This window comes from Ctenocephalides felis, unplaced genomic scaffold, assembly GCF_003426905.1.
Source record: "Ctenocephalides felis isolate EL2017-DRISC unplaced genomic scaffold, ASM342690v1 CF-g0.4_SCAFFOLD_01886, whole genome shotgun sequence".
In the NCBI taxonomy this organism is placed as follows: domain Eukaryota; kingdom Metazoa; phylum Arthropoda; class Insecta; order Siphonaptera; family Pulicidae; genus Ctenocephalides; species Ctenocephalides felis.
In genome coordinates, this window is record NW_020538040.1 from 125,968,119 (window position 1) to 125,991,876 (window position 23,758).

The window sequence follows — 23,758 nt, forward strand, 5'->3', positions numbered from 1 at the left end:
TCCAAACTATGTATTGTGTATTGCCGAATCAGCTTGACTCAGCTGATGAGATAAGCGACAAGCGGTGTCGGCAAGATAAAGCGATTGTTTATATATTATGTGTGACAGCCAGCTAATACAAGGGTTCATTTACAAAAGTTATTATTCGTTTACGTGCCTCGTTCCTACTTCGAATTCACTATCATAATTTTTAAACATAATATACAATCGATGAGATATAATTCTTTATTTATTATACATAAATCATTTTACATAAGTAAGAACGGCAGTTGTTTAAATTGCGTGTCACTGACAACAATTTGAGAATTTTGCGAAGAGGTATTGTTATAATTAGTTAATATAAATAACTATAGTAGAAACCACCACGTAATGAATCATATTCTCAATTGTAATTGCATTCAACATAGAATAGTCAACATTGTAATAATCTTTTATCGATGAATTGCACACATCGCAGTAATTCCCGAGAAATCCGAACGGGTAATAACTTGACTTGCACTCACACATATACAAAAAACTCTATTGATCATATTCAAAATCAGGGAATTCCCTTAAACTAAATAAAATGTTATATAAAGCCGAAATGTAACTTTAGTAGTGCAGTTGTGTAAATTTCGTGTAGATAACATCTTAAGTTGCGGAAAATAAATGTTTATATGAAGAATAGTGTGTTAATATTGTGTAAATTTGTTGTTTATTTGAACCTATGATATTTATAAGTGAGTATATAACCAAGTTAATTAAGTTGGTGTTATTAAAAAATATTACAATAATACTTCACCCGTGTGTGTGTTAAAAAAAACTCCAGTCTAAACAAAAAATAAAAGATGAAATACTTTTTTTTGAAAAAACAGGAATAAAAGACGAACCTACAAATATGTATAATTTCTTAATTACAATTGTACCAACAAGTGTAGAATCGGAAAGACGAAAGAGCTTGATGATCAAACAATTGATTGTTTATGTTTCTTAAGAGCATATTTTATTAAGCAAAACATTAGCCATGAATTATTAATTTATTCTTTTCTAAATATATTAATAAATTAATTCTTATTATAAATGTAGAATGTAAAATGTACATAGAAAATATATATTTTTTTACTGACACTTTTTGTTTCTATCTACTTCTACTCCTATGTAATAAATAAATAATATGTACTCATTTCAGCACAATATTTGTTTAGATTTCATATATTATTTGTTATATGTCAATATAACAACTGAATAAGTAAAAATATACATTTAATTTTTCATCGACAATACCGGTATTAAAACCGGGATCCCGGAATTTTCATTTTTCAATATCGAATACCGGTATTCAATTTTTGTACGGTATTGAGCCCTAGGTGTATAGTTAGTTACCTTATAAATAAACTGCAACCGCATTGATTAAATAATGTAGATATATTCCCTAAAACCTCTTTAAAAATGAAATTAAAATTTTGGACCTTGTTTCCACCACCAGATGGGCAAATTTTTAATAAGAGTCTGATAGTTGTTCGTTTGATAAGTGTTATTTATTGTGTTAAGTTGGTTTCGGTTCTCCACTCTATATTTGCTAAAAATCAATTTGAGCTTTGTGCACCTCCCAACAATAATACTAATAAATTTAAAAATATATATGACTGAATGATTTAATCTAAAATAAAGCCGAATTTTCTTTTTAAATTAATTATTACATTAAAATATGCAGTCTAGTAAACAATAGTACAAATGCTTATGATTAATAATGAAAAGGCATTCGTAGAATAATACTAATAACATTTTTTCAAACGATATTGCTCTAGCTCTAGATAATTCAATGCAGTTATGCATACCATGGAATTACTACGTATGAAGATATAACTTTCCTATCTAAAATACAATCTACAGAACTGTCTTAAGTGCCATAGAAACAAATCGATACAAATTACAACTCTTTTGTTTCTTGTATTTGCATGTTATGCAGCTCATTCACTGTGATATATATTACTAGGATACACTTTAAACATTGAGAAGTAGAGTACGTTCTATTTCTACCTACCTACGTGATAATTAAATGTGGGCGGTTTATAAGTTAGCATCCCAAATAGTATTATATATGTCTACATGTATACGAGTATATAAATAAAGATATACGCAGATAAATTAATTTCATTGTTTTATTAATTGATAGATCAATAATCATTTAAGGAAAATTGCTAGAGTTTTATTCGCAAATAATTTAAAATATTTTATGGCAAATCATATCTCGTTATTATGCCTTTTCAAAACTTTTTGTGACAAATTATAAATTACTTGTAGATTTTAATCAAATACATTGATTATATACATATGTATACATATTGAAGTATGATACGAGTCAAGAACTACAAGCTTTGAGACAAAATCTCATGTGCACTCCTAACATCAAGCAGTGGTGTCAAAAGTTTGGACTTTATTTAATATTGGATATGTTTTCAAGTAAAAATAGCTGCTAAAGGCATTGCTGCAATATTTTCACGTTACTGTTAGAAATATCGAAATAAATGTACGACTTTTGGGTTAACTTTTCATAGCGTTCGTTAATAAATCTCAAATAGCTGTAAGTGAATTTTGTCTTAAGGCAATTAAGGCATCGTGCCTTATGGCAAATTTCTGGAACTTCCCGTACCAAAAATTATTATTTTTTTAAAACGATTAACATTTTTGAAAAAAATTTACTTCGAAAAAATAAGATTTTTGACAAACAAGTAGACAAAAATAACTTTTTTTTGAAAAAAAATTTTTTTTTTAATTTTTTTTTTAAATTTTTTTTTGTGATTTTTTTTTTTTTGAAAAAAATGCTTCCTTTATTTTGACATATTTTGAAAGATCTAAACTTTTTTTCAAGCAATCGTACTGCTTTAACTGCATAAAGACGAAATATCAAACCGCGTAAGCGCCGCGTCGACGTCTAACGCGTAAACTTTGGTACGGAACCCATAAGAATGTAAACCAAAATTACTTATTGTTAAAATCTCTATAAAATATCTGATAATTTGATGTGCATATGTCTAATGATCATTTTTGACCGCCAAATGGCATTTTTTTTTACTTTTTTCATTAGATCTCCGAAACCGCTAGACCTCCTTTATGAAAATATGATCGATTCTTCATCTTGTCAATACAAGTGAAATGTTTTTTGAATTATTAAAATCGGACTCTCCGTTCTCTTAAAAACTGAGTTAACGTTTTCGGCACTTTTTGCCCCCCGTATCTTTCGGAACGGCTAAACCTGACTGCGCCAAAAACTAATCAGCACGTCTCCTTATCAATACAAATCGAATGTTTTTTGAATTATTCAAATCGGTTGATCGGTGTTCCCGAAATCGTCGACGAAAATTTGTATCCGCACATACATACACACACGCACACACACACACACACACACATACATCCATTTTTTCTAAGGTATGCCAAAATATTCAGAAACCTTTGAAACGTCGAGAAATGCATAAATTTTCATTTTCGATTTTTTTTTTTTTGCGATTATTTAACTTGCCCTACGGGAAGTTAATAAAGTATCGTTACAAAGACTTCAAGAGCACATACTTCTAACTGCTTTTCAAGAAAATATAGTTATGAAAACAACCAATAAACCAAAAACATACAATAAAAGTATAAATTTTGATAATAATATTTGACTATTATCAAATAGTATTATACTTACTATATTTGATATGTATTTTTTTAAAAGTGAAGTTTACACGGGGTCATGGGCGAGTACATCCAACATCTAAATAATTTATATAGAAAACAATCTAAAATTCTATCAGCCATCGAATATGAGAATGGAATTATTATTTGAAGAAATAAACTAGCTGTAAGTGGAATTCTGTCTTAAGGCAATTAAGGGATCGTGCCTTAAGGCAAATTGCTGGAACTTCCCGTACCAAAATTTTTTTTTTTAAAACGATTAGATTTTTGAAAAAAATTTACTTTGAAAAAATTTTTTGAGAAACTATATATTGGACAAAAATTACTTTTTTTTGAAAAAAAAAAATTTTTTTTTTTTTTTTTTTTTTTTTAAAAAAATGTTTTATTTTATTTTGACATATTTTGGAAGATCTAAACTTTTTTTCAGAGCAATCGTACTGCTTTAACTGCATAAAGACGAAATATCAAAGCCCGTAAGCGCCGCGTCGCCGTCTAACGCGTAAACATTGGTACGGAACCCATAGGAATGTAAAAAAAATTTATACTTATTGTTAAATCTCTATAAAATATTTGATAATTTGATGTGCATATGTCTAATGATCATTTTTGACCGCCAAATGGCATTTTTTTTCTTTTTTCATTAGATCTCCGAAACCGTTAGACCTGCCTTCATGAAATTTGATCAATTCTTTATCTTGTCAATACAAGTAAAATGTTTTTTGAATTATTCAAATCGGACGCTCCGTTCTCTTAAAAACTGAGTTACCGTTTTCGGCACTTTTTGCCCCGTATCTTTGGAACGGCTAGACCTGCTTTCGCCAAAAACTAATCAGCACGTCTCCTTATTAATACGAATCGAATGTTTTTTGAATTATTCAAATCGGTTGATCCGTGTTCCCGAAATCGTCGACGAAAATTTGTATCCGCACATACATACACACACGCACATACATACATACATACATACATACATACATACATACATACATACACACACACACACACACACACACACACATACATCCATTTTTTCTAAGGTATGCCAAAATGTTCAGAAACCTCTGAAACGTAAAGATATATAAACATTTTCATTTTCGATTTTTTTGCGATTACTATAACTTGCCCTACGGGAAGTTAACTAGTGGTGCATGGCATCGTGCCTCAAGGCAAATTGCTACCGTAATTAAACATTTGTGGAATGAAAATAATCAATAATTGTTTTAAATAATTTCAAATAGATTTTTTATTATAAACACATCTGGAAATTTATAAGTAATTAAATTAGACAACAAACGTATTTTACAAACAACTTAAGTGTATGTATATGAAAAGTTTCTTAATTTTTTTTAATTTGATTTTCTTGATAATTTTGAATTTTTTTTTGAAAATTACGAAATTTTTTGTAAAAGCATTTTTTAAACTAATATATTCGGATGATCCGTTCTCTCAAAATCTGCATGATGATTTTTACACCCTTTGCAAAAACGCCTCGCGGTCGAGACAAACCCAATATTTTTTCAATCATACAAATCGGTTATTCTATACTGTCGAAAACGGCAAGATCATTTGTTATAACCATATAAATGAACTTTCAATTAAAATCTTGGTACGGAACTAATCAAAATTTTTGACCGTCAGGTGGCATTTTTTTAAATTGTTTTTATTTGGAGTCCATAATCGCCGGACCTGTTGTTCCAAAAATTTAAACAGTTCTTCGTTTAGTCAATACAAATAAAGCACATCTCTTTATTAATAGGAATCAAATGCTTCTTTAACCTCCCGTAGAGTAAAAAAATCGAAATATTGTAATCGCAAAAAAATCGAAAATAAAAATATTTATATATCTTTACGTTCCAAAGGTTTGTGAATGTTTTGCCATACCTTAGAAAAATGGATGCATGTGTGTGTGTGTTTGTGTGTCTGTGTGTGTGCGGATACACATTTTCGTCGACGGTTTCGAGAACACCGATCAACCGATTTAAATAATTAAAAAAAACATTTTATTCCTTTTAATAAGGAGACGTGCTGATTAGATTTTGGCAAAGGCAGGTCTAACCGTTTCGAAGATACGGGACAAAAAGTGGCAAAAACGGTAACTCAGTTTTTAAGAGAACGAGGAGTCCGATTTTAATAATTCGAAAAACATTTTACTTGTATTGATAAGATGAAAAACTAATTAAATTTTTGGGAAAGCAGGTCTAGCAGTTTCGGAGATCCAATAAAAAAAGTAAAAAAATGCCATTTACGGTCAAAAATGATCATTAGACATATGCACATCAAACTATCAGTTATTTTATTGAGGTTTTTAATATGTATAAATTTTGTTTACATTTCTAAATGTTCCGTACCATCGTTTTTCCGTTAGATGGCGACGCGGCGCTTAAGCGCTTCGATTTCTGTCTCTATGCTGCTGAAGCTTTGAAAAACAGTTCAAAATTTTCAAAAATTTAATTAAAGAAAACATTTTTTTCAAGAAGTTTTTTTTTCAAAAATTTAAAATTTCTCATAAATCTAATTTTTTCAATGTTTGAAAAAAACTAATCTTTTTTAAAAAAATTAATTTTTGGTACGGAAAGTTTCAGCAATTTGCCTTAAGGCACGATGCCATACAAATTGGTTGACTTGTTTTCCCGAAATTGTGGACAAAAATTGTATCCGCACAAACACAAGCACATAAATCCATTTTTCTAAAGTATGCCAAAATGATCAGAAATCTTTCAAACGTAAAGATATACAAAAATTTTCAGTTTCGATTTTTTTGCGATTACATATCCTACGGGAAGTTAATAATATACAAATTGTATAACATGCTTTCAAAACGTATAAAAAGCATTCAAATTCTATTTACATTTGGAGGTCAAAATGTGAGCCTGAAAAATAAAAGTAATAATAATAAGTCTTAACACTTAGTTTAGGATTAATCAGATACAGAACTCACAAGGTATATAAAAACTGTGTGTTCTTTTAATTGCAAATAAATTTGTTTACAACATCGGTTAAAATTATATATTCAATACAAAATACATCTCTCTACAAAATTAATGTAAACGATGTTTGCTCTCCCATTACTTATGTAAACATGTCATAGAATAATATAAATATAAAAATACTCTGTACTTAAATGTTGCTCGACTTTCGATCGATAATATTTACTTCCACAATTATAAAAATAAAGAAATTGGTTTAAAAATAATGGATTATCGGTAATTGAAAAGATTATATTTGAGCTGACTTTTTCCCCTATCGAGAGAAGATATCTATTTTTCCTCCAAAACATAAATCATAATATGTTTTCATGTGAAAAAGCTCATTCAAATATTACTGCAAGAAATTAAAATACATCATTGCTATTAGAAAAGCTAATTATATTAGGTGTTATATCATCTTCCCCTTTAAAATATACAAATAGGACAACTTTTGCGTTGCCTGCTAAAAATGCGATTTTTGAGAAGATGTTTCTAATTATAATTTATACAATTAGCTGTTTTATATTTCATTTGTTTCTTCGTAGTTCTATATTTAATTTATTTTTTTATTTGTTTCATACATATATTTTGTTATATCTACCAACATCAGTATATCAGAATTATAAGTAAAATATAATAATAAACTAGTGGTGCATGACATCGTGCTCTAAGAAAAATTGCTGCAACTTTCCGAACCAAAAATTAATTTTATTTGAGAATTTTGAAATTTTTGAAAAAAATTAGCTTTACAAAAAAATTGAAAGATGAACCCGTATAAATATATGTTATCTTTGCATTACAATATATTTTACTCTATATATTACAGAGATTTTCTTTCCGTTTTAGTATATTTAGGTAAAAAATAAATTCAAACAATGATATAAAATTATATTTTAATATGTTATGAACCTTGTTTACACAGATTCAAGTGGTAAATGGAGTGATACTGATATCTTGGAGGCAAAAAGTGTTAGAGAAACAAATCGACTATGGAGCAAAACTAGGGCATGTGGTACTTAGTTTAGCAAAAATGGAACTAACGAATTTTTTCCGAAATGTAATGCCTGTCGCTGAATATTTCGATCAGAGTGACATGCTAATGACGGTAAATTATTTTTCAATTACATATTGAATATTATTATAAAATTTATACCTTATATAGTATTATAATATAAATATAGTTTTAATTATAGAACAATGTAATAATGAATGATAATTAATAACGTAAATTGTTAAGTCTACTAGGATAATAATTTTTAGACTGGATTCAGAAAAAAATTCGACCGTGGATCTAAATCCAGTCAAATAGAAGAAACAGAACATAAAATAATTTTTGAAATAAAATTATTTAATTTTTAAAATTATTATAATTGCACCCACTTCTGCAGAATATTTAATTGGATAAACGACGTACATAATAAATATATAATTCTCAGAAAATGAATATATAAGTGGACTGAGAAATATTATGCTATAATAGGCTTTCAGTAGATATTATAGGCTTTTGTATTCCATAAATGCATATTATATTAACTTTTATTTTTGTTTGTAGTATACAACATTTAAACCTCCGTCGGTCGGCGTGGTCTGGCCAGACTTTTTTCGACTTCAATTAAAAAAAAAACTTCTAGTAATCCTATCGACTTGAAATTTCTTCTTTATCTAAATCTAAATTCTTTTTCTAGAATTTCATTAGCTGTCGATCAATGAAAAAATCAGGACTAAAAAAAGTACAGAAGGATAATTATAAGGATATTAACTTTTTTATACTTCGAACGGTCGGAGTGGTCTGTCTATACCACCCATACATTTTGTATGAAATATACGCTTTTTGATATATGTAAACCAGTATTTTGTCTTTTTTCTGGTAATTTCTATTCAAACTGCATTTTATAATGTCGCATTTTTACGACGAGAGTTCCTTGAAAACCTACCAAACTTATTGGTCATCGCAAACATTGAAAATCGGATGAGTAATGCGCACACTATCAACAATTTTTCTACCCGTACTGCGTTCGAAATTTTTTTTAGAAAACCTGTAGTGAAATTATATTTTCAACTTGAATTTTACAGCTCATTTCAAAGGCGACGCACCTCATTTCGTTTTCATTTGAATATCACATTCATTTCGAAAGAGCCCAAAAAGAATAAATATTGTTTTTCATTGATATAAATAAAACAAAACAAAAAAAGCAACGATCTTTTATATTATTTGTTTTTTTATGTAATATAATATAATATATATTTTTTTTATTATAAGCAAGCTCAACACATGCAAAAAATCAAAACTATAAATATTTACTACTAATAATCGTTAATATATAAGACACGAAAAACTCATTTATCCCATATAAATGCATATAAAACGAATGGTGGTCTAGCCAGACTACTCCGACCGTTCGAAGGTGAATAAATATCCGACCGACGGAGGGTTAAAGCCAAGAAATATTTTCAATACTTTCCCATGTAAAATTGCTAAAAACTTTTCACTCACCTCCCAGGTAAATGGCGAACGAAGTCCTGGCGAGGTGTACAAAGACTTCCGCGCGGCTGTTCTGAAAATCTTAGGAGCGCACGAGAATCCTTCGGCCGCTGCCAACGGTATCGTGGGAGTAGGTGCTGACGGCATTCCTGGTGAGATCGTGGGTGTAGAACCGGCGCCCAAGCGCCCCGTGCCCGCGGCGGCCGTCGCTCCAGCTCCCGCAGTCGTCGAATCCGTACCGGCTGCAGCTCATACGGCTGAAACTGCAGTTATAGGCGCACCGCCGCGGAAAAGTCAAGTTGGAAATGCTTTTGTTACCGGAACGGACCGTATGAGAAGTCAGGCTGCGGAAGAAGTAAGTATTCTAAAAGTAATATTTTTATTACAAAAATTTAATTAATTCCTACGATTCAGAAATTATGCTTGTTTCCGGCCAACATCATGTAATAAAAAGCTTTTCTAGTCTGAATTGTTAGAAGAATGACACTAAACTAGATTTTTAACTTCCCGTAGGGTAAGTTATAGTAATCGCAAAAAAATCGAAAATGAAAATTTTTGCATTTCTCGACGTTTCAAAGGTTTCTGAATATTTTGGCATACCTTAGAAAAAATGGATGTATGTGTGTGTGTATGTGTGTGTGCGTGTGTGTGTGTGTGTGCGGATACAAATTTTCGTCGACGATTTTGGGAACATCGACCAACCGATTTAAATAGTTTAAAAAACATCCGATTCGTACTGATAAGGAGACGTGCTGATTAACTTCCCGTAGGGTAAGTTATAGTAATCGCAAAAAAATCGAAAATGAAAATTTTTATATATCTTTACGTTTCAGAGGTTTCTGAATATTTTGGCATACCTTAGAAAAAATGGATGTATGTGTGTGTGTGTGTGTGTGTGTGTGTGTGTGTGCGTGTGTGTATGTATGTGCGGATACAAATTTTCGTCGACGATTTCGGGAACACGGATCAACCGATTTGAATAATTCAAAAAACATTCGATTCGTATTGATAAGAAGACGTGCTGATTAGTTTTTGGCGAAGGCAGGTCTAGCCGTTCCGGAGATACGGGGCAAAAAATGCCGAAAACGTTAACTCAGTTTTTAAGAGAACGGAGCGTCCGATTTTGATAATTCAAAAAACATTTTACTTGTATTGACAAGATGAAGAATTGATCAAATTTTCATAAAGGCAGGTCTAGCGGTTTCGGAGATATAACGAAAAAAGTAAAAAAAAATGCAATTTGGCGGTCAAAAATGATCATTAGACATATGCACATCAAATTTTCAGATATTTTATAGAGATTTTAACAATAAGTATAAATTTTGTTTATTTTCCTATGGGTTCCGTATCAATGTTTACCCGTTAGACAGCGACGCCGCGCTTACGCGCTATCGTCTCTATGCAGACGATAGCTCTGAAAAACAAGTTCAGATCTTCCAAAATATGTCAAAATAAAGAAAACATTTTAAAAAAAAAAAATTTTTTTTTTAAAAAATTTTTTTTTCAAAAAAAAGGAATTTTTTGTCCAATTTATAGTTTCTCAAAAATCTTATTTTTTCGAAGTAAATTTTTTTCAATTTTTCAATTTTAATCGTTTTTTAAAAAAAATAATAATTTTTGGTAAGGGAAGTTCCAGCAATTTGCCTTAAGGCACGATGCCCTAATTGCCTTAAGACAGAATTCCACTTACAGCTAGTTAGTTTTTGGTGGAGGCAGGTCTACAGGGCAAAAAGTACCAAAAACTATAACACGGTTTTTAAGAGAACGGAGCGTCCGATTTTAAAAATGCAAAAAACATTTTACTTGTATTGACAAGATGAAGAATTGATCAAATTTTCATGAAGGCAGGCCTAGCGGTTTTGAAGATCTAATACAAAAAGTAAAAAAAAGCTATCTGGCGGTCAAAAATGATCATTAGACATATGCACATCAAATTATCAGATATTTTATAAAGATTTTAACGATAAGTATGAATTTTGTTTACATTCCTATGGGTTCCGTACTAATGTTCGTCCGTTAGACGGCGACGCGGCGCTTACGCGCTTTGACATTTCGTCTCTATGCAGTTAAAGCAGTACGATTTGAAAAAAAGTTCAGAATTTCCAAAATATGTGACAAAAAAGTAATTTTTTGTCAAATTTAAAGTATCTCAAAAATCGATTTTTTTTTCATCAATGGTAATCTTTTTAAAAAAAATAAGAATTATTGGTACGGGAAGTTCCAGCAATTTGCCTTAAGGCACGATGCCATGCGCCCCACTAGTTTTACAATTTTTTATTTGCATTTATATAAAAGTCATTTCAAGGAAACTTAATACTTAAACACTTTACTTTACTTTACTACTTACATGTGTGTATAGGGCGTGGCACAGAGGTCCAATTTGGTTTTCTGTAATTATGCTGTCTAAGCCAAATGAACTAAATTATAACACATAACATGTATCTAACAAACAACGATCAACAGCGAAATTCCAGTTAATTCCTAATTTGTACATACCATTTGTCACCTGTCCCTTTTATTAGGGTAAAGCGGGGCGCAAAGTCCCAGTTTGACTTTGAGCAATTATATTGTGAAAACCAAACCCTTTACAACACAATATCAAACGAACAAGTTTCTGACTATGTTCAGTGAAACTACCAGCTAATTCATCATTATAACCATAAACAATTTGTAACCTGGTTCTTTTTATCCCATAAGCGGGGTAAATTGATACGTAGAGAACAAACAGGTTTAATGTATTATTTTATTTATGAAGAGATTTCATAAAATAGTAGCTGCATTATTCAACCAATGCAAAAATAAATTTCATGGGTTCATTTTTACAAAGATAACGCTATAAATAACCTTGATCTGGTATTTCGTCATTTACCAGCAAAGTTAGATCAGTCATTTATTTCACTTATCCCTTTAAAACTTTTTTTTTAACTTACTTCACTTCTTTATTTGATATTTTTTCATTTTTTACACCATTGCCAGGTGAAGGTAAAGTTGATCCTTTTTACCCCACTCAGATGAAAGCTTTTATGAGGTTATATAAAAAACTGTTGAATCTAACTTAAAATTAACAATACACCCTATAAAACAATTAAATAACGTAGACTTAAAAATTATATTAAGGTCTCGTAAACTAAGCAACAGCACCCACGACTACAAAAACTAACGACGAAAGAAAATACTTTTGTTATGGATTTTCAAATATTGCTGTTTTTCAGATAGCAACGTCGTAAAAAGCAAGGTGAAGGCTGGTTATACATCATTTTCCTCTACTTTCAAATATTGTTGTTGAAAATTCTTAACTTTACTGGTTTTTGAAATATCGATAGTAAACCTTTTTAAACGCGGACCTTTAAGCCCCACTCTACCCTATATTGGTATATATAAATTAAACACCAATATTTAACTTCCCGTAGGGTAAGTTATAGTAATCGCAAAAAATCGAAAATGAAATTTTTATATATCTTTACGTTTCCAAGGTTTCTGAACATTTTGGCATACCTTAGAAAAAATGGATGTATGTGGTGTGTGTGTGTGTGTGTGTGTGTTATGTGTGGTGTATGTGTTGTGTGTATGTGTGTGTGTATGTATGTATGTGTGTGTATGTATGTGCGGATACAAATTTCGTCGACGATTTCGGGAACACGGATCAACCGATTTGAATAATTCAAAAAACATTCGATTCGTATTGATAAGGAGACGTGCTGATTAGTTTTGGCGAAGGCAGGTCTAGCCGTCCGAAGATACGGGGCAAAAAGTGCCGAAACGGTAACTCAGTTTTTAAGAGAACGGAGCGTCCGATTTGAATAATTCAAAAAACGTTTCACTTGTATTGACAGATGAAGAATCGATAAAATTTTCATGAAGGTAGGTCTAGCGGTTTCGGAGTATGGAGGAAAAAGTAAAAAAATGAGCCATTTGGCGGTCAAAAATGATATTAGACATATGCACATCAAATTATCAGATATTTTATAGAGATTTTAACAATAAGTATACATTTTGTTAACATTATAGGGTTCCGTACCAATGCTTATGCGTTAGACAGCGACGCGGCACTTACGCGCTTTATATTTGTCCCTAGGCAGTTAAAACAGTACGATTGCTTTGAAAAAAGTTCAGATCTTCCACAATATGTTAAAATAAAGAAAATTTTTTTTTCAAAAAAAAAAAAAACAAAAAAAAAATTTAAAAAAAATTTTTTTAAAAAAAAATTTTTTTTCAAAAAAAGTAATTTTTTGACCAATTATAGTTTCTCAAAAATTCTATTTTTTCAAAGTAATTTTTTTTTCAAAAATGTTAATCGTTTTTAAAAAAATAATAATTTTTGGTACCGGAAGTTCCAGCAATTTGCCTTAAGGCACGATGCCTTAATTGCCTTAAGACAGAATTCCACTTACAGCTAGTTGTGTTTTTTGTTTTAACCGTTTTTACCCGGCTGTCCCCTAAGGGAACAGTAAGAGAATATCGGCGGCCCACGGGCTTCATTCGGTCCTTTAAATATATTTTTGCGTTCCGACCAGCATTTCTAAAGTAAAATTTTATTTTTTTTATCAACTTAATAAATACTAAGATCTTTTCTTGGTGCACTAATTTATGAAATTTTGACTTCTTTAAATTAGTGACCAAATTTTGTTAATTAAATAGGTTGCTCATTATCTTTATTTACTATTAGTAATTTTCAATGTATTTTTACCATTTTTTTATTATATAATCTTTTTTTTAAATACTAAATATATAACAATTTAGTATTAAAAAAAGATGTCATTGAAAGATTTAGTATTTAAAAATATGTTAATTCATAAAGCAAAATTTTTATCAAAAAATACAGAGCCATCTAAAAAATTCTATATTACACGTTCATGCAAAATGATAAAAGAAACTGTCCCGGCACTAATTAATTATAACAACACTGAAATCGACCCGATATGCCTTTTGGAATTTGCTTTGGAATTTAACATACTGCAGAAAAAATTTAGATATTATTGCAAATGTATGTTCTTCAATTCACAAATTTATATACATGAGCAACGTATTGTGCGATTTTGAAATGTTGTCATTGAAAAATTATGTCCAAATTTTATTCCACAAAGTTCTTAAAATTTACTTTCTACAAATACTTTAATAATATTTTTTATCCATTTTATGGAAATATTCGATAACGTAATCAACCGAGAAATTCCTAAAACCCATAAAAAGATATTTATTATAGAAACTGTCATCAAATTTAATTCAATAATTCCATTCACGACCTTTTAATATAATTCTATATAATAATCTAACACATTTTTAATATGCAGAGTCTTACTTAATAGTAGTTTAACCAACCTATATTTAGGAAAATTGTTCTTGAGACCGCAAAGCAAATAAAATTATACAGTTTAGTCATAATGCTCGATTCGAAGAAGAAGCGAGGCCCTCATCAAAAGCACGAAAATATCCGTAGGAGCTCTTATTAAGCTTTTAAAGCACGCATTAAAAATAAACAGTTAAAATAATAAGAACGACATTGATATTATGTGAACCCATACAAGGTTTTTTTATACGTGACTAGTTAATTATTAACATAATGTTGTCCAATCGCTATGATACATAATATATGGCCTTATAATGGACTCAGTTGTATGATATTGATTTTTGTAATGAATTATATAAAACATTACGTGTTTATTGTGAAATTATTATTCATTCACATGTGTTATTCTGCTCTATTATTAATTTATAGCGTCTATTTGTTAATTTCGTTTAATAATAAACATTGTATCATTTTAATGTTAATCTCATGATATTTTCATAATTTAATTTTTGTTAGCGGCTTCAATTCAAATAATTTGAATAACAGATTTTGTTTAATTACCGAATAAGACACACAAATAGGGTAGACATAAGTTCTCGTCATCTGAAATGATCTAGAAATTAAGAAAATAAATGGACGAAGACTGAATTTGTGAAAACTTAATTATTAACTTCCCGTAGGGCAAGTTATAGTAATCGCAAAAAAATCGAAAATGAAAATTTGTATATATCTTTACGTTTTAAAACCTTCTGAACATTTTGGCATACCTTATAATTAGAAAAAATTGATGTATGTTTGTGTGTGTGAGTATGTGTGTGTGTGTGTGTGTGCGTGTATGTGTGTGTGCGGATACAAATTTTCGACGACGATTTCGGGAACACGGATGAAGCGATTTGAATAATTCAAAAAACATTCGATTCGTATTGATAAGGAGACGAGCTGATTAGTTTTTAACGAAGCTAGACCTGCCTTCATGAAAATCTGATCAATTCTTCATCTTGTCAATACAAGTAAAATGTTTTTTGAATTATTAAAATCGGACGCCCCGTTCTCTTAAAAACTGAGCTACCATTTTTGGCACTTTTTGCCCCGTATCTTCAGAACGGCTAGACCTGCTTTCGCCAAAAACTAATCAGCACGTCTCCTTATCAATACGAATCTAATGATTTTTGAATTTTTCAAATCGGTTGATCGGTGTTCCCGAAACCGTCGACAAAAATTTGTATCCGCACACACACACATACACACATACACACATGCACATTTCAATTTAACAATTACACCTATCCCCCGTTTTACATGGTATTCGTTTTACACGTTTTCGATCCTACACGGGTTTTGATTTTTTTTAGTTCAATTTATAATTTAGCATTACACAAAATTATGATCGCTAAACTATAATTTTCTTATATCTGCAATAACATTTTCATTATTTTACTGTCAAAATATAGCACTACAAATTGTATGTTATAGTTACAAATTCTTAGTAGTTTATAATGGAAATCTATAGATTAAGATGAGAACTTTCCGTTTTATGATCAAAACTAAATTTAATGTGTGTATAGGCTAGTTTGTTTAAAATATCAAAACAAAAAGCATAATTGTTTTTAAACTTTGTTTTTAATTAGTGTTTATATATAATTAATAGCGGAGATATATTCAATATGAACAAAATCTTTAATTTATAAAAAAAATATAGTTCGACAATGATAAAAGATGAAAATAAATAAACCAAAGAGTAAAAGAAAAGTTATATCTGTACAAACCAATTTTAATTTTTATCTATAAAGAAAATGCTACATTTAATATAGTTTTTATATTTGTTAATAATTAATTTTCTTATAACTCATTGAATATGTTTTATATCAAATATATTCATATTTATTTTTCGTTCAATGTATTAGTTGTTCATTCAAATGTGTATTGTTACAGTTAAAAATTATAGAACGAAATAAAATATCGATTAATCATAGTTATATTAATTGCATACTATAGGTATGTGTGAACATATATATCATAAAAAATATTCTATAAATGAGAATTTACAGCATAAATATTAAAATTGATGAAAAAAAAATATTTTGTAGGCAGAAATATGAAATAATGAGAAATATGTAAGTGCCAAAAATTAAATATTTTTAAAATTTTTGCAAGAAAAAATCAAGTTTATTGCAAATACACATTGTCATAACCAACTACAGCATTCAAAGATGTCAACAGAAAAAAGAGTAGAAAAAATATATTCAGTGGATTTTAATAAAAGCCACAGCAAACCGTGGCCGGGCATGCTAGTATATATATATATATATATATATATATATATGTGTGTGTGTGTGAAACTTTAAATTATAATTAGAAACTTGATATGCAAAAAATCGATAAATTACGACATTTATATTATAGTAAAATGCACTTGACTATTCGTGATTTGAAGTTATAATTTTCATATAATTATTTGGATCATATATTTGTATAAATTATATAAGCATGATTTGAATTTATGTTTTATGCAGGTCATTAAGATGAACGTAGAACGTAGTTGGAAAACGATAAATTTCTTTTTACTCTATTTTTAGCATCATTAATCAAAACTAAATAAAACAAGTACATGTAAAATGGCGTGTTTCAGAAATTTGAGTGCAACTCGCAGTGTATAAAAAAACTATCCTATGAAAATATTACATTAAAACGAGAAATAAATTTTTTTGTGCACTTGTGCACGCACAATATTTTAATATTTTTCTACTGCTTGTGTAATAAGTTGTAAATGGCAACATACAGTTGTTCGTATGATAAGAAATCCTTACCTAAATCTAAACCACACAAATCCAAAGATTGATCTTTGGCTTTATTGATCGTGATTGCGAATTCTAATCAAATTGAAAAATGCAATCTTAAAAATTGAAATGTTATATACGCCAGGATTATCTGTATTCGAGGGAAGAGGCCATATCCACCTTTCAAAGACTCCTTTGCTACCACTAATTGTAAGGTTTTTTATTCATTTTGTAACAGCAGTTCGCATGCCGTTGCAGTTTTCTATAATTAATATTCTGTGAGAGAATATTTGGAACACATATTTTCAATTTTAATATGTGTGATGGCCATGTGGTAGCATCCCTGGCAGATGAAATGAGTTTAGAAATACCGTTGTATACTTAAAATCTTCTGCGTGCAATGCCTATGCATCCCGAAGTGGTTCTATAAAACTCTCAGTGGTATAAAAAAAAATGTTGTTTTTGTCCATTTGTCATATAAAATGACAATATAAGGTCTAATAACGATTTGGTAAAAAGCGCAGATCGATCACGCATCATACAAAATTACGTTGACTGAAGTGAATATTTAATTATTATCTATTGAATAATAATAAGAATTACTAAAATTTCTATTTTGAATTACTAAAATCCGTTCTCTTAAAAACTGAGTTACCGTTTTTGGCACTTTTTGCCCTGTATCTTCGAAACGGCTAGACCTGCCTATGCCAAAAACTAATCAGCACGTGTCCTTATTAATAGGAATCGAATGCTTTCTGAATAATTGAAATCGGTTGAACCGTGTTTCCAAAATCGTCGACGAAAATTTGTATCCGCACACACACACACACACATACATTCATTTTTTCTAAGGTATGCCAAAATGTTCAAAAACCTCTGAAACATAAAGAAATATAAAAATTTCATCTTGGATTTTTTTGCCATTACTATAACTTGCACTACGGGAAGTTAATTATATATTTACTGCGCATCTTTCGTATAAAATATAAGGCCTATTACGATTTTGTAAAAAGTCAAAAGAGCGTTTTTGCGGTCATTGATATGTGACTGATGCAAAATGTATATAACAACAATTTTTAATATATTATGTTAAAATTTCAGCTAAATCGGTGTACTTTTACCAAACACCAATCAACATAACATTTTTATATACGTAGATATAGAAATAATCAGAAATGATTATATACCTGCATTGATAGTACAATATTAACTCCAGTTTAATTTGCAGGATGCTGCAATGCCTTTGTCAAATCTAATTAAGAATGGAAATTCGAATATCGATGGGGTTCCACCTGTGTTATGGATTATTGGAGGGCCCGGTAGTAACAAAGCAGCCTTATCACAATTAGTTCTGCAACAAATGCCAGGATGGGTTCATATAAGGTAAATCATGAAAATTGTCTATTCCTAAAATATTAATATAACAGAAACACGATCTCACAAGTTAAATTTATGCGCCCACATGCCGAAATTTGAATAACTGAACTTACTACTGAACTAAAGTTAGTACTACTAAATAATACATACCTGATGTATATGTATTGTTAAATTTAATTAGATATTTTTTAAATAAAATATTTATGCACATGCTTTGTTGCTTCATTCGGTTTGCAATGAAAAAAAAATATTAATAAATAAAATTATATATTAATAAATATTTTCGTAATAAATTGATTCTGCAATTATTTTTTATTGTCTTTCAATAAACGCCTAATATTTGACAATAGTCAATAATATGTACAGTTTCATCACACATTTTATTATCGAGATTATAGATTATCTTTAGCCTTAGCCCACTATTAAAATTTAGATTCGCTTGATTATTTATCTTTGTCATCAGTTTGTATTAAATAAACATGCATAAATACAAAACAATACATAACATGCATAAATATCAATGCATCAATAAAGAAACATGCCTAAGTACATATCAATAAATATGACAATATTAGCAGCAACATGCAAAAAAAAATTAAGTTTTACTCTAAAAAAGAAATTCAGATTATTTTTAATTGAAAAGAATGCATAGGTAATTTTAAAGTTCGCAGGTAAATTAAACTTTACCATGTTACTTTTATTTTTTATTTTAAAGTCAATAGATGAACATATTAATCATTAAATATGGATGGATTAACCATTGGGTTACCATCTAAAAAATACACAATGTAAGGAGAAGTTTTAGCTCAACAATCATTAATTTAGGTTCTGATTACTGTTAACATATAAGAAATAAAATGAGCTCGTAGCATTCATGCGGGTTTAAAAAGCATACAGCATGCAATCATGATATTAACATTAATTACTATTATGGCATGATCTTATTTTAATTAATAGAAAATATAAAATTGTTACATAAATTTCATGTTTTTTTTTTCAATAAAATTTCTTCAAATATATCGTACTTTTAGTGTTGGAACATTATTACGAGCGATGGCAGCTTCAGAGCCTCGGCCGCTGACCGAAGCTCATCGGGTTAAGACTTCCTTGGTTGCAGGCGATCTCGCCGCCACCGAAACTGTCATGACATTGCTCAAAAGACACTTGCAAGCTGCTAAAGGTGCAACTGGTGCACTGATCGATGGTTTCCCACGAGATCTTCAACAAGCCAAAGAATTTGAGGAAACAGTAAGTTAAGAAACATTACTCCTACATTAATTTTATTACATCTGTTTTGCAACCACAAGTCCATGTATTGTGGTATGTTGTGTGATGAGTGGAACTTTCTGTTTCTCGTGGTTACTCCACCTGGTTCTCTTGGACAGCAATAGCTGCTATTTACCATACTTGGTATCGAGATGCCCAATTTAAGAGATTATCTAAGCATTTATAATTTGCTCATCATCAATTTACTTGTAGGATTTAGTAGTTAAACGAATGAAACAGAATTCACTTTTAAACAAATAGTATTGAATAATAAACAATATTTCTGTGATTGGTTGACGTGATTTTTATTGCGTTTAGATATGCTCCGCACTTAGTCTAAATAACGTTAATAATTACGTATATAAATCATAGAAAGCAGAATATATATACCCGATTCCCCTCGTACAAATAAATCTAAGACAACTTAAATAATTATATATTAGAGGGAAGTACCCTAGTGTCGGACACTTAAGGTTATTTAAAAATAAATCAAAAAATATTTTACGAAATGTTTATTAAATTATGATTTATGTTAGATAACAAAGTTAGAAATCAAACTAAATTAACAAAACCGCAATCTTTGCTAAAAAATAATTAATACTATCAATCAAACTTTGTTATCAAAAAATATAATTTTAAACAGTGGCACCTAGTACCGGACATTTCAAAATAACCTGCATTGATCACATATGTAGTCATCTCCACACTCTAGAATGTCTGCACATGTGTCTTTGACGAATATTCTTAGATATTGCAAAAAAAAGTAACTATTCATCCACCCTTTTGGCTGAACCACACCGATGCTCTCAGCTGGTGCATTCACCATAAGCTTTATGTAGTGACCGTTAGCACTCATACAGAACAAAATTAAATAATTGGAATAAATTACGTAAATTCTCACAAGAAATTTAATATGTTTACTGTCCGGCACTAAGGGACGACTTAGTGTCCGGTTTTAAGGGACAGACATTTTTGTTCATTCGGTGGCACTTACTAAAATTGGTTAAAAGATCTAATAATATTCTACCATTTTACGGATAACAATCAAGTACAACTTTTATCTTTGCATACCACTCAAATGTAAATGCATAATTATGCTAGAATTACTTCTATTGATATTTAGGTGACGCCGTGATTTTGCGCCTAAAACAGAAAAGGGTTACTTTCGCCATGACCGTGTGCGTCACAGGCGGGCTTGGCGCGTGATCCTGTACCTGTGTGCCCCCCATGCCCCTTTCACTTGTATTTTGAAATTAAAAGATTTATACTTAACTTACGCTTAAATAATGCTTGTTAAATAGAGTGTCGGGTGCTTGATGCCGTCCGGGGTTACGGGACTTCCCCCTATTCTGTTTTATATGGTAGATATGTCCTAGAAAAAATATGTAAACGAATTCATACAAAAATGTTTTGATATTTAAAATTGTATTTATATAACTTCTTTAGCCGTCTTAAATATAATAAAATTATGCAATATCTAAATTGATTTTAATCTACAACACGTAAGAATTTGATACATGTTTAGACCTAATCTTAATATAAAAATCATTGCTTTTAATAGTTCAAACAAAGGCCGCACATGGTTTTGTTGGATTGCTCTAAACTTCAATTAGGCCGCGGACGACCCGACGACACGGTCTCAGCCTTCAGAAGAAGACTTGAAACTTTCCGTGAAAGATCTTTGCCCATGTTGAAGGCTCTTGATGCAGAAGGGAGATTAACTATAGTAAGTGAATTTGAAATGAAATATACTTTATGAATCTTGTGGAAAAACTGTGTTTTACATGTGAATTGAAAATTAAATCAAGCTATAATGAACACTTTTGATTCTGTCATTCTTTTATATTGTAAAAATACGTTTTCGCTATTTTGCTAAAATTTGTCACCTGATCTTTTTCACCTCAAGGTTAGGAAAAAAGATATAATCATGGGATAAAAATTGTGACTATTATATATTTAATTCAAAAAGGTTTTACGAAAAAATAGAAACATTATCTAATCAATGCCATGCAATTTAATTATAAGGTGAAACAACAAAATTAAAAACTGTAATTCGAATATATATTAATAAACATAACAAATGGAAATTTTAATAAACTCTTGCTAATATCATAAATCTTGCTTTGGTAGGTATTTCTGTTTAATTTTTCATACTCATTTTTTAAAACATTTATTACAAATAAGGTGAATACATATTTTATGGGCACATTTTTTATAAAGATCGCACTGCAGGCAATTAGGGTTTATACAAAAACCGACATTTCAGAAAACCGGTTTTTGAATTTCAATGTTACCAAAAAACCGGTTTTAGCCGGTTTTCGAATTTTATCTAGAAAATAAATTTTTGCTCGAATATTCTGTAATTTATTCGCCAATTTAGGACGATTTATAGCAGAATTTGACTGAATTTATTTATTGTTCAATTTTATGGATAGTAAACAAAATTATTTTAATTTTAATTGATAGAACTAAAAAATAATAGTTTATCTTGATTAAATAAACTTTGAAAATAATTATTCGTTATTCATGCAAAATTTTCACATATACGAATGAAAATATTTCTATGATAACGAAAGGAAAGTTTTTGAATAAATAAAAATAATACTTTTTTAAATAAAAAACATTCATTAATTTAAAAAAAAACAAAAATAGATACATATTGATACATACTTGCTAATATCAATTTTAGTTTCAAAAACAATTAAGCTAAATTCGCGTATTTTCTATTCCGAGCAATTTTAATTAATTAATCTTAAACATTCTAATTATTTTTTTGTTTAATAAAATATGATTTCAAAAAACTGAGAACGTCTATCAAATTGTTACATAGACGTATTCTTTGTTTACTCACAAAATTTCCTAAAATTGTTAATTGCTTAATTGCTTAATTGTTTTTAAAGCCTGATATAATAGTTCTAAGTTTTTTGTTCTTTTATTTTTATTTGTGGCTTCTGGGGCTAAAAATTCTTTTCTTTTAAAATTTGAGTAGAGGAAGTTACTTCTTCAAGAAGAAGTCACACTGATTTAAATTAATATATACACTGGTATAAAAATCTAGAATTTATACATTAGACAAAATATAACACAAAACTTTTCTGCGAACCATTGCAGCTATATTTGTCATTTTCCATTTATACAGTAAAAACCGACTTTTTTTCACTAAAAAAGCGGTTTTCGAATTCCATAATTTTCGTAAAAGTCTAAGAAAACCGACATACCTTACAGGCAACTTTTGTATGAAACTTTGTCAGAAGAATTCATTATCGATGTTGTAATAACTTTTAAAATTTGATTTATCTCTTGCAAAATTGCACTTTTTAACTTATCTCACTATTTTCATTACCATTTCCCTATTTTTTATATCTTCAGTTTACATGGTTCTTCTTACCTCAACCAAATGTGAACTATTATAGAGGTTACATAAAAAAGTATTTATCTCATTTAAAAATAACTACACACCTTATAAAATCGTTCAACAACGTATACTTAAAAATTATATTTAGGTAACAAAAACACCAAACAAAAACTCAAAACTAAAAAAAAAGATTGCATTACTCGTCTTTGACTTAAACAAACATGCATTTTTTAATGTTACTCATTTACTACGATCATTTATACCAGGTTGATGGCGATACAGACACCCGACCCGTCCGCGACGAGTTTGCCAAGTCAGTTGCCAAAGTTGCCGGTCCGCTTGCATCGGGGGCTGCGAGTAATGTTCCCATGAACGGCCCGACTGGAGTACGGCAGGCGCTAGCCAGGAACGACGCAGCCGTCCTGCATGATTTGGAAGAGGCGCCCCGGAACCGTACCCACGGTCAGCGAACTTATTAGTAGAAAACAAGAACAAACTAATTTGCCAAATGGAGGACTACCTAATGGACACATAGGCGCCGGCAAACAAAACGTGGTGACCAAAAACTAATTTGATCAAACGGGACCAGTA

At 29.9% G+C, this 23,758-nt stretch overlaps 1 protein-coding gene across 1 annotated transcript in view; it reads left to right on the forward strand.

Annotated features, from left to right (window-relative positions):
* The window catches only part of LOC113375865 (adenylate kinase isoenzyme 5), a 174,481-nt gene extending 150,835 nt beyond the window's left edge, over nt 1-23,646 (forward strand). The window contains exons 6-11 of the mRNA XM_026615814.1: nt 7,546-7,728; nt 9,125-9,460; nt 18,398-18,552; nt 19,578-19,794; nt 21,374-21,538; nt 23,434-23,646. Of these exons, the coding sequence (XP_026471599.1) occupies nt 7,546-7,728; nt 9,125-9,460; nt 18,398-18,552; nt 19,578-19,794; nt 21,374-21,538; nt 23,434-23,646 (1,269 nt within the window). The remainder of the gene's footprint in view (nt 1-7,545; nt 7,729-9,124; nt 9,461-18,397; nt 18,553-19,577; nt 19,795-21,373; nt 21,539-23,433) is intronic.
* Nucleotides 23,647-23,758: the final 112 nt, after the last annotated feature.